This window comes from Ascaphus truei, unplaced genomic scaffold, assembly GCF_040206685.1.
Source record: "Ascaphus truei isolate aAscTru1 unplaced genomic scaffold, aAscTru1.hap1 HAP1_SCAFFOLD_426, whole genome shotgun sequence".
Classification (NCBI taxonomy): Eukaryota; Metazoa; Chordata; class Amphibia; order Anura; family Ascaphidae; genus Ascaphus; species Ascaphus truei.
Window position 1 is genome coordinate 194,103 of NW_027456757.1, and position 13,398 is coordinate 207,500.

The 13,398-nt window shown below is 55.4% G+C and overlaps 1 protein-coding gene across 2 annotated transcripts in view; it reads right to left on the minus strand.

The window, feature by feature from the left end:
* Positions 1 to 13,398, minus strand: part of TYMP (thymidine phosphorylase) — a 97,102-nt gene that overhangs the window by 15,635 nt on the left and 68,069 nt on the right. For both annotated transcript variants that reach the window (XM_075583984.1, XM_075583982.1), the window contains 2 exons: positions 6,794 to 6,912; positions 4,187 to 4,349 (listed from right to left, as the gene is read on the minus strand). In XM_075583984.1, coding sequence (XP_075440099.1) covers positions 4,187 to 4,349; positions 6,794 to 6,912 — 282 coding nt within the window. The remainder of the gene's footprint in view (positions 1 to 4,186; positions 4,350 to 6,793; positions 6,913 to 13,398) is intronic.

Sequence of the window (13,398 nt, forward strand, 5' to 3'; positions counted from 1 at the left end):
CACAGGAGGTACCCACCTGCAGGGAGAGACACGTCTGTGTCACTGTGTCACCCGGCACTGACCACACAGCCACAGGAGGTACCCTCCTGCAGGGAGACACGTCCAGTCTGTGTGTCACTGTGTCACCCGACACTGACCACACAGCCACTGGAGGTAACCACCAGCAGGGACAGACACAGCCCCTGTGTTTGAAAGGATACAATCCGTGGCCCCTTTCCGTCTGTGTCACTATCCCCCCCTGGGGGTGGGGTGAGAGCAGAACCAATGTCTCATCAGACCCCTCTGTACGTGTCACCCTGGGGACCCTTGTGTGGGTGGTGATTGGACGGACCTGTACGTGTCACCCTGGGGACCCTTGTGTGGGTGGTGATTGGACGGACCTGTACGTGTCACCCTGGGGTCCCTTGTGTGGGTGGTGATTGGACGGACCTGTACGTGTCACCCTGGGGACCCATGTGTGGGTGGTGATTGGACGGACCTGTACGTGTCACCCTGGGGACCCTTGTGTGGGTGGTGATTGGACGGACCTGTACGTGTCACCCTGGGGACCCTTGTGTGGGTGGTGATTGGACGGACCTGTACGTGTCATCCTGGGGACCCTTGTGTGGGTGGTGATTGGACGGACCTGTACGTGTCACCCTGGGGACCCTTGTGTGGGTGGTGTTTGGACGGACCTGTATGTGTCACCCTGGGGACCCTTGTGTGGGTGGTGATTGGACGGTCCTGTACGTGTCACCCTGGGGACCCATGTGTAGAGGGAGAAGGGGGTGGCCCGGTATTAAAGGGGTTGCACCCCATATGGCCACCCCCTGACCTCACCAGAGAGACAAGGGGTTAACTGGACAGCGGTCCAGGGATGAGGTTTGCACCTTGTTATACCTTGAAAATGTATGTTCCCCTGTTCCCATGTTTCAACTTTAATGTTGTTTCCCAAGGCAGGGATAAAATCCTGCAGAGATTCCTTTGCAGACGCCATCTGCTAGGCTAGTAGGTCATGAAGGGCAGCCGGCTTAGTAGCCTAAGCACGGTGATCAAAAAGTAACTGCCTTGATTGTTACCCAATGTCTAGAGATTAAGTATTAATCAACAAACTCTGCTAGTCTAATTGTTACCTGAGGGCGGAGAATCATTAAACTGGAGTGGTTTGTACGTGTTATGTCTACACCTACAGACAATGCAGATACTTCATTTAGTAAAACGGATCGTTGCCCCTGATTTAATTATGGGGCTACTATAGAGTCCCAGTACACATGAGCTAATTAGCTGGAGGGCATGGGTTAGTCTGTGTCTCCACGTTAGGGATTGGATACAGATAATTAAGAATAGGGTTGCACAGGTATAAAAACTGTGCCAACCCTACAGATTTTAGTTGTGCTTCTGATTCCACCTGGAATGTCACCGGATTGATGGAGAATTGCTAGCTGATACTTCTCCATCCCCCAACCCTAAGTAAGTGTTACCCTCTTGTCTGTTAATTGTACTATATTCATGTGTTCACCTTTTTTAAGGAATAAATTATATTTTACTATATCTAAGCCTCGTTCAGTTCAACCCAGATATTTGGTGTTCATTATATCTTGTCATAAGCTACCGTGACACCATGTGTGGAGCGGTGATTGGACGGACCTGTATGTGTCACCCTGGGGTCCCTTGTGTGGGTGGGGATTGGACGGACCTGTACGTGTCACCCTGGGGACCCTTGTGTGGAGCGGTGATTGGACGGACCTGTACGTGTCACCCTGGGGACCCTTGTGTGGGTGGTGATTGGATGGACCTGTACGTGTCACCCTGGGGACCCATGTGTGGGTGGTGATTGGACGGACCTGTACGTGTCACCCTGGGGACCCTTGTGTGGGTGGTGATTGAACGGACCTGTACGTGTCACCCTGGGGACCCTTGTGTGGGTGGTGATTGGACGGACCTGTACGTGTCATCCTGGGGACCCTTGTGTGGGTGGTGATTGGACGGACCTGTACGTGTCACCCTGGGGACCCTTGTGTGGAGCGGTGATTGGACGGACCTGTACGTGTCACCCTGGGGACCCATGTGTGGAGCGGTGATTGGACGGACCTGTATGTGTCACCCTGGGGTCCCTTGTGTGGGTGGGGATTGGACGGACCTGTACGTGTCACCCTGGGGACCCTTGTGTGGAGCGGTGATTGGACGGACCTGTACGTGTCACCCTGGGGACCCTTGTGTGGGTGGTGATTGGACGGACCTGTACGTGTCACCCTGGGGACCCATGTGTGGGTGGTGATTGGACGGACCTGTACGTGTCACCCTGGGGACCCTTGTGTGGGTGGTGATTGAACGGACCTGTACGTGTCACCCTGGGGACCCTTGTGTGGGTGGTGATTGGACGGACCTGTACGTGTCACCCTGGGGACCCTTGTGTGGGTGGTGATTGGACGGACCTGTACGTGTCACCCTGGGGACCCTTGTGTGGAGCGGTGATTGGACGGACCTGTACGTGTCACCCTGGGGACCCATGTGTGGGTGGTGATTGGATGGACCTGTACGTGTCACCCTGGGGACCCATGTGTGTGTGGTGATTGGACGGACCTGTACGTGTCACCCTGGGGACCCTTGTGTGGGTGGTGATTGGACTGACCTGTACGTGTCACCCTGGGGTCCCTTGTGTGGGTGGTGATTGGACGGACCTGTACGTGTCACCCTGGGGACCCTTGTGTGGGTGGTGATTGGACGGACCTGTACGTGTCACCCTGGGGATCCATGTGTGGGTGGTGATTGAACGGACCTGTACGTGTCACCCTGGGGACCCTTGTGTGGGTGGTGATTGGACGGACCTGTACGTGTCACCCTGGGGTCCCTTGTGTGGGTGGGGATTGGACGGACCTGTACGTGTCACCCTGGGGACCCTTGTGTGGGTGGTGATTAGACGGACCTGTACGTGTCACCCTGGGGACCCATGTGTGGGTGGTGATTGGACGGACCTGTACGTGTCACCCTGGGGTCCCTTGTGTGGGTGGGGATTGGACGGACCTGTACGTGTCACCCTGGGGACCCTTGTGTGGGTGGTGATTAGACGGACCTGTACGTGTCACCCTGGGGACCCATGTGTGGAGCGGTGATTGGACGGACCTGTACGTGTCACCCTGGGGATCCATGTGTGGGTGGTGATTGGACGGACCTGTACGTGTCACCCTGGGGACCCTTGTGTGGGTGGTGATTGGACGGACCTGTACGTGTCACCCTGGGGACCCATGTGTGGGTGGTGATTGGACTGACCTGTACGTGTCACCCTGGGGTCCCTTGTGTGGAGCGGTGATTGGACGGACCTGTACGTGTCACCCTGGGGACCCTTGTGTGGGTGGTGATTGGACGGACCTGTACGTGTCACCCTGGGGATCCATGTGTGGGTGGTGATTGGATGGACCTGTACGTGTCACCCTGGGGACCCATGTGTGGGTGGTGATTGGACGGACCTGTACGTGTCACCCTGGGGACCCTTGTGTGGGTGGTGATTGGACGGACCTGTACGTGTCACCCTGGGGTCCCTTGTGTGGGTGGGGATTGGACGGACCTGTACGTGTCACCCTGGGGACCCTTGTGTGGGTGGTGATTGGACGGACCTGTACGTGTCACCCTGGGGACCCTTGTGTGGGTGGTAATTGGACGGACCTGTACGTGTCACCCTGGGGTCCCTTGTGTGGGTGGGGATTGGACGGACCTGTACGTGTCACCCTGGGGACCCTTGTGTGGGTGGTGATTGGATGGACCTGTACGTGTCACCCTGGGGATCCCTTGTGTGGGTGGTGATTGGACGGACCTGTACGTGTCACCCTGGGGACCCTTGTGTGGGTGGTGATTGGATGGACCTGTACGTGTCACCCTGGGGATCCATGTGTGGGTGGTGATTGGACGGACCTGTACGTGTCACCCTGGGGACCCTTGTGTGGAGCGGTGATTGGACGGACCTGTACGTGTCACCCTGGGGACCCTTGTGTGGAGCGGTGATTGGACGGACCTGTACGTGTCACTCTGGGGACCCTTGTGTGGAGCGGTGATTGGACGGACCTGTACGTGTCACCCTGGGGACCCTTGTGTGGAGCGGTGATTGGACGGACCTGTACGTGTCACCCTGGGGACCATTGTGTGGGTGGTGATTGGACGGACCTGTACGTGTCACCCTGGGGACCCTTGTGTGGGTGGTGATTGGACGGACCTGTACGTGTCACCAGGTCTCGCAGATCGGCCGGTCCTGCTCCCTCCAGACACTCCAGGGCCTCTGTCACCTCCAGAGAGTTTCCCACACGGCGGCCGATGGGACTGTCCATGTTAGAGATCAGTGCGACTGTGGGGATCCCGAGAGAGACCCCCACACTGACCTGAGGAAACAAAGCATCACACTGACCAAATGGGAGAGAGGGACCCCCACACTGACGAGATGGAAGAGAGAGAACCCCACACTGACCTGATGGGAGAGAGGGACCCCCACACTGACCAGATGGGAGAGAGAGACCCCCACACTGACCAGATGGGAGAGAGGGACCCCCACACTGACCAGATGGGAGAAAGAGACCCCCCACACTGACCAGATGGGAGAGAGAGAGACCCCCACACTGACCAGATGGGAGAGAGAGAACCCCACACTGACAAGATGGGAGAGAGAGAACCCCACACTGACCAGATGGGAGAGAGGGACCCCCACACTGACCAGATGGGAGAAAGAGACCCCCCACACTGACCAGATGGGAGAGATAGAGACCCCCACACTGACCAGATGGGAGAGAGAGAACCCCACACTGACAAGATGGGAGAGAGAGAACCCCACACTGACAAGATGGGAGAGAGAGACCCCCACACTGACAAGATGGGAGAGAGAGACCCCCACACTGACCAGATGGGAGAGAGAGAACCCCACACTGACAAGATGGGAGAGAGAGAGACCCCCACACTGACCAGATGGGAGAGACCCCCACACTGACCAGATGGGAGAGAGAGACCCCCACACTGACAAGATGGGAGAGAGAGAACCCCACACTGACAAGATGGGAGAGAGAGACCTCCACACTGACAAGATGGGAGAGAGAGACCCCCACACTGACCAGATGGGAGAGAGAGAACCCCACACTGACAAGATGGGAGAGTGAGAGACCCCCACACTGACCAGATGGGTGAGAGAGACCCCCACACTGACCAGATGGGAGAGAGAGACCCCACACTGACAAGATGGGAGAGAGAGAGACCCCCACACTGACCAGATGGGAGAGAGAGATCCCCACACTGACCAGATGGGAGAGAGAGAACCCCACACTGACAAGATGGGAGAGAGAGAGACCCCCACACTGACCAGATGGGAGAGAGAGAACCCCACACTGACAAGATGGGAGAGAGAGAACCCCACACTGACAAGATGGGAGAGAGGGACCCCCACACTGACCAGATGGGAGAAAGAGACCCCCCACACTGACCAGATGGGAGAGAGAGAGACCCCCTCACTGACCAGATGGGAGAGAGAGAACCCCACACTGACAAGATGGGAGAGAGAGAACCCCACACTGACAAGATGGGAGAGAGAGACCCCCACACTGACAAGATGGGAGAGAGAGACCCCCACACTGACCAAATGGGAGAGAGAACCCCACACTGACAAGATGGGAGAGAGAGAGACCCCCACACTGACAAGATGGGAGAGAGAGACCCCCACACTGACCAGATGGGAGAGAGAGACCCCCACACTGACAAGATGGGAGAGAGAGAACCCCACACTGACAAGATGGGAGAGAGAGACCCCCACACTGACAAGATGGGAGAGAGAGACCCCCACACTGACCAGATGGGAGAGAGAGAACCCCACACTGACAAGATGGGAGAGTGAGAGACCCCCACACTGACCAGATGGGTGAGAGAGACCCCCACACTGACCAGATGGGAGAGAGAGACCCCACACTGACAAGATGGAAGAGAGAGAGACCCCCACACTGACCAGATGGGAGAGAGAGACCCCCACACTGACCAGATGGGAGAGAGAGAACCCCACACTGACAAGATGGGAGAGAGAGAGACCCCCATACTGACCAGATGGGAGAGAGAGAACCCCACACTGACAAGATGGGAGAGAGAGACCCCCACACTGACCAGATGGGAGAGAGAGAGACCCCCACACTGACCAGATGGGAGAGAGAGACCCCCACACTGACCAGATGGGAGAGAGAGAACCCCACACTGACCAGATGGGAGAGAGAGACCCCCACACTGACCAGATGGGAGAGAGAGACCCCCACACTGACCAGATGGGAGAGAGAGACCCCCACACTGACCAGATGGGAGAGAGAGCCCCCACACTGACAAGATGGGAGAGAGAGAACCCCACACTGACAAGATGGGAGAGAGAGAGACCCCACACTGACCAGATGGGAGAGAGAGACCCCCACACTGACCAGATGGGAGAGAGAGACCCCCACACTGACCTGATGGTAGAGAGAGACCCCCACACTGACCTGATGGGAGAGAGAGAACCCCACACTGACCAGATGGGAGAGAGAGAGACCCCACACTGACCAGATGGGAGAGAGAGACCCCCACACTGACCAGATGGGAGAGAGAGACCCCCACACTGACCAGATGGGAGAGAGAGACCCCCACACTGACCTGATGGGAGAGAGAGACCCAACACTCGAATGAAGAAAAAGAGAAATCCCCCCACACTGACGTGCGAGAGACCCCAATATATAAAGATGTAAAGCCCAGGGGGAGACCCCTTTACAGATAGGGTACAGTGTGCCGCGGTGGTATTACCACCCTGTGGGTCTCGCTAGCACACACTCACCAGGCTGTTTGCCAGTTCCCGGGCCTTCTCCAGAGTGGGGCTCACAGCCGCCTCCCCAAACTTCACATCCAGGACCAGCGCAGACAGATTCTCAGCCACTTTCTTACTGATCACCGAGCCTACGGGGAGAAATATACGCATGCGGAAACAATCACTACCGGGACCAAACCCCGAGACGGCAGAGTCACTACCGGCACCAAAGCCAGAGACGGCAAAGTCACTACCGGCACCAAAGCCAGAGACGGCAAAGTCACTACCGGCACCAAACCCAGAGACGGCAAAGTCACTACCGGCACCAAACCCAGAGACGGCAGAGTCACTACCGGCACCAAACCCAGAGACGGCAGAGTCACTACCGGCACCAAACCCAGAGACGGCAGAGTCACTACCAGCACCAAACCTAGAGACGGCAGAGTCACTACCGGGACCAAACCCAGAGACGGCAGAATCACTACCGGCACCAAACCCAGAGACCACAGAGTCATCAGCAGCACCAAACCCAGAGACGGCAGAGTCACTACCAGCACCAAACCCAGAGACGGCAGAGTCACTATCAGCACCAAACCCAGAGACGGCAGAGTCACTACCGGCACCAAACCCAGAGACCACAGAGTCACCAGCAGCACCAAACCCAGAGACGGCACAGTCACTACCAGCACCAAACCCAGAGACGGCAGAGTCACTACCAGCACCAAACCCAGAGACGGCAGACTCACTCCCAGCACCAAACCCAGAGACGGCAGAGTCAATACCAGCACCAAACCCAGAGACGGCAGAGTCACTACCAGCACCAAACCCAGAAACGGCAGAGTCACTACCGGGACCAAACCCAGAGACCGCAGAGTCACTACCAGCACCAAACAAGGCAAACAAGGCATGCAAAAGCACAATATTACTCTGACAATCTCCACCAGAATACATCAAACCCAGCTAACTTCTGGAAGGTTATCAACAATATATTCCAGCCTCCTAACCATCAACAGCCAAGTAATATCACTAAGGGGGATATTACTCTGACAAACCCCACTGACATCGCAAATGCATTCAATGATTACTTTGTGGGGTGTGCCACTAACTTATTAGCGAAACGCAGCACAAACCCCAAACATGAATCTCATCCTGGGAGTATCCCTACAGTCCCACCCCCTCCCAACGCTGCCCACAATTTTCAATTTGGCCCAGTATCTGAAGAGGAGATTACACAAGCAAGCGCTCCTCAAACTAAAACTAAGCAGCCAATGTGGACCCGACTTACTACAATCTAGGTTCCTACGACTTGGTGCCCCAGCCATTGCCAAACCAATTGCGTCCATAGTCAACTCTATCCTGTCTGCAAGCCATATCCCTAAGACCTGGAAAACTGCCAGAGTTGTCCCAATCTTCAAAAGTGGGGACAAAAACCCTGTCTCAAACTACTGGCCAATCTCCCTTCTCCCAATCCTATCCAAAGTCATGGAAAAATGTGTCCACTCCCAATTAAGCGATTTCTACACCAAGACAAATTTCCCTAGCCAATTCCAATCTGGGTTTCGTCCCAAACACCCCACCGTAACTACCCTGCTAAAAGTTTGCAATGAAATCCAGTGTGGAATGGAACGGGGACAACTCACTGGTGCAGTATTCCTAGATTTTGCAAAGGCTTTTGACACAGTTGATCATGTTATCCTGCTTAACAAACTCCAGAGCTCTGGAATAGGGAAACATGCTTTAAACTGGTTTCAGTCCTACCTATCAGGAAGATCCCAACATGTGTCCATCTCAGGCTCTAACTCCAACCCCCTGGATATCACCTGTGGTGTCCCGCAAGGCTCTGTTCTGGGGCCCCTACTCTTCTCAGTGTTCATTAATGATCTTCCCACAGCTTGTAAGGAAGCCTCAATACACATGTATGCAGATGACACAATCCTATATGCACACAGCCATAGCCTCTCTGACCTTCAACACATACTTCAGTCTGACTTTTTGAGACTCAAAAACTGGATTTCCCAAAACAAACTGTTTTTAAACACTGACAAGACTGTAACAATGGTATTTGGGACCAAGACTAAATTTGTAAAGCTTCCAGTGACTGAGCTCCTGATTAGAACCAACGCTAACACCACCCTAACACCTGTCACTAGTTTTAAATACCTGGGCTTATGGCTTGACTCCCACTTAACATTCGGGATGCACATTGATACCCTGACAACCAAGACCTATGCCAAACTAGGGGTACTTTACAGGAACAAATCCTCCATAAGTCTCCTGGTCAGAAAGCGTATTGCACAGCAGATGCTAATGCCAATTATTGACTATGGGGACATAGTATATGGCTCGGCTCCTCAAACCCACCTTAGCAAACTTGACATCCTCTACAATTCAATTTGTCGTTTTGTTCTCCAATGCAACTACAACACACATCACTGCGAAATGCTCAAAGAACTAGATTGGTCAACACTAGAGTCTAGGCGCAAAGTTCACCTTTCCTGTCTTGCCTTTAAATTCTTTCTGGGCAAGCTACCCAGCTACCTGAACAAGCTCCTCACCCCTACCACATGCAGCACCTATCACCTGAGATCAGACTCCAAAAGACTGTTCATGGTCCCAAGGCTCAACAAAGTATCCGGACGTTCCTCCTTCTCCTTCCGTGCACCCCAAAACTGGAACAACCTACCAGAGACTCTCATATCCACCACCAGCTTAAGTTCTTTCAAATCTAAGGCTGTCTCACACTTTAATCTGGTCTGTAACTGTTTCATACGCTCATAATATATATTATCTTTAACTGTGCATGCAATGTCTTGTATATAATGTATACCCTGTTCATTTATGTAACTGTATTTGTAACCATGTATTATTTGTTTTACTCTGTGCCCAGGACATGCGTGAGAATGAGAGGTAACTCTCAATGTATTACTTCCTGGTAAAATATTTTATAAATAAAGAAATAAATAAACCCAGAGACGGCAGAGTCATTACCGGGACCAAACCCAGAGACGGCAGAGTCATTACCAGCACCAAACCCAGAGACCGCAGAGTCATTACCGGGACCAAACCCAGAGACCGCAGAGTCACTACCGGGACCAAACCCAGAGACCGCAGAGTCACTACCGAGACCAAACCCAGAGATGGCAGAGTCACTACCGGCACCAAACCCAGAGAGATCAGAGTCTCTACCGGCACCAAACCCAGAGACGGCAGAGTCACTACCGGGACCAAACCCAGAGACGGCAAAGTCACTACCGGGACCAAACCCAGAGACGGCAGAGTCATTACCGGGACCAAACCCAGAGACGGCAAAGTCACTACCGGGACCAACCCCAGAGACGGCAGAGTCATTACCGGGACCAAACCCAGAGATGGCAGAGTCATTACCGGGACCAAACCCAGAGACCGCAGAGTCACTACCGGCACCAAACCCAGAGACCGCAGAGTCACTACCGGGACCAAACCCAGAGACCGCAGAGTCACTACCGGCACCAAACCCAGAGACCGCAGAGTCACTACCGGGACCAAACCCAGAGACCGCAGAATCACTACCGGGACCAAACCCGGAGACGGCAGAGTCACTACCGGCACCAAACCCGGAGACGGCACAGTCACTACCAGCACCAAACCCAGAGACGGCAGAGTCACTATCGGGACCAAACCCAGAGACGGCAGAGTCACTACCGAGACCAAACCCAGAGACGGCAGAGTCACTACCAGCACCAAACCCAGAGACCGCAGAGTCACTACCGGCACCAAACCCGGAGACGGCAGAGTCACTACCAGCACCAAACCCAGAGACGGCAGAGTCACTACCAGCACCAAACCCAGAGACGGCAGAGTCACTACCGAGACCAAACCCAGAGACCACAGAGTCACTACCGGCACCAAACCGAGAGATGGCAGAGTCACTACCGGCACCAAACCCAGAGACGGCAGAGTCACTACCGGGACCAAACCCAGAGACGGCAGAGTAACTACCGGGACCAAACCCAGAGACCGCAGAGTCACTACCAGCACCAAACCCAGAGACCGCAGAGTCACTACCGGGACCAAACCCAGAGGCGGCAGAGTCACTACCGAGACCAAACCCAGAGACGGCAGAGTCACTACCAGCACCAAACCCAGAGACGGCAGAGTCACTACCGAGACTAAACCCAGAGACGGCAGAGTCACTACCAGCACCAAACCCAGAGACGGCAGAGTCACTACCAGCACCAAACCCAGAGACCGCAGAGTCACTACCGGCACCAAACCCGGAGACGGCAGAGTCACTACCAGCACCAAACCCAGAGATGGCAGAGTCACTACCGGGACCAAACCCAGAGACGGCAGAGTCACTACCGGGACCAAACCCAGAGACGGCAGAGTCACTACCGAGACCAAACCCAGAGACGGCAGAGTCACTACCGGGACCAAACCCAGAGACGGCAGAGTCACTACCGAGACCAAACCCAGAGACCACAGAGTCACTACCGGCACCAAACCGAGAGATGGCAGAGTCACTACCAGCACCAAACCCAGAGACGGCAGAGTCACTACCAGCACCAAACCCAGAGACCGCAGAGTCACTACCGGCACCAAACCCAGAGACCGCAGAGTCACTACCGGGACCAAACCCAGAGACCGCAGAATCACTACCGGGACCAAACCCAGAGAGAGCAGGGTCACTACCGGGACCAAACCCAGAGACAACAGAGTCACTACCGGGATCAAACCCAGAGACGCCAGAGTCACTACCGGGACCAACCCCAGAGACAGCAGAGTCACTACCGGCACCAAACCCAGAGACGGCAGAGTCACTACCGGGACCAAACCCAGAGACAGCAGAGTCACTACCGGCACCAAACCCAGAGACGGCAGAGTCACTACCGGGACCAAACCCAGAGACGGCAGAGTCACTATCGGGACCAAACCCAGAGACGGCAAAGTCACTACTGGCACCAAACCCAGAGACGGCAGAGTCACTACCAGGACCAAACCCAGAGACGGCAGAGTCACTACCGGGACCAAACCCAGAGACGGCAGAATCACTACCGGGACCAAACCCAGAGACGGCAGAGTCACTACCGGGACCAAACCCAGAGACGGCAGAGTCACTACCGGGACCAAACCCAGAGACCGCAGAGTTACTACCGGAACCAAACCCAGAGACCGCAGAGTCACTACCGGGACCAAACCCAGAGAGATCAGAGTCACTACCGGGACCAAACCCAGAGACAGCAGAGTCACTACCGGCACCAAACCCAGAGACGGCAGAGTCACTACCAGCACCAAACCCAGAGACGGCAGAGTCACTACCGGCACCAAACCCAGAGACGGCAGAGTCACTACCGGGACCAAACCCAGAGACAGCAGAGTCACTACCGGCACCAAACCCAGAGACGCCAGAGTCACTACCGGGACCAAACCCAGAGACAACAGAGTCACTACCGGGACCAAACCCAGAGACGGCAGAGTCACTACAGGGACCAAACCCAGAGACGCCAGAGTCACTACCGGGACCAAACCCAGAGACCGCAGAATCACTACCGGGACCAAACACAGAGAGAGCAGAGTCACTACCGGGACCAAACCCAGAGACAACAGAGTCACTACCGGGACCAAACCCAGAGACGGCAGAGTCACTACCGGCACCAAACCCAGAGACGGCAGAGTCACTACCGGGACCAAACCCAGAGGCGGCAAAGTCAGTACCGGGACCAAACCCAGAGACGGCAAAGTCACTACCGGGACCAAACCCAGAGACGGCAGAGTCACTACCGGGACCTAACCAAGAGACGGCAGAGTCACTACCGGGACCAAACCCAGAGACGACAGAGTCACTACCGGGACCAAACCCAGAGACGGCAGAGTCACTACCGGGACCAAACCCAGAGATGGCAAAGTCACTACGGAACCAAACCCAGAGACGGCAGAGTCACTACCAGCACCAAACCCAGAGACGGCAGAGTCACTACCGGGACCAAACACAGAAACCGCAGAGTCACTACCGGGACCAAACCCAGAGACGGCAGAGTCACTACCGGGACCAAACCCAGAGACGGCAGAGTCACTACCGGGACCAAACACAGAGACCGCAGAGTCACTACCGGAACCAAACCCAGAGACCGCAGAGTCACTACCAGCACCAAACCCAGAGAGATCAGAGTCTCTACCGGCACCAAACCCAGAGACGGCAGAGTCACTACCGACACCAAACCCAGAGACCGCAGAGTCACTATCGGGACCAAACCCAGAGACGGCAGAGTCACTACCGGCACCAAACCCAGAGACGGCAGAGTCACTACCAGCACCAAACCCAGAGACGGCAGAGTCACTACCGGGACCAAACCCAGAGACGGCAGAGTCACTACCGAGACCAAACCCAGAGACGGCAGAGTCAATAACGGGACCAAACCCAGAGACGGCAGAGTCACTACCGGCACCAAACCCAGAGGCCGCAGAGTCACTACCGGGACCAAACCCAGAGACGGCAGAGTCACTACCGGGACCAAACCCAGAGACAGCAGAGTCACTACCGGGACCAAACCCAGAGACCGCAGAGTCACTACCGGGACCAAACCCAGAGACCGCAGAGTCACTACCGGCACCAAACGCAGAGACGGCAGAGTCACTACCGGCACCAAACCCAGAGA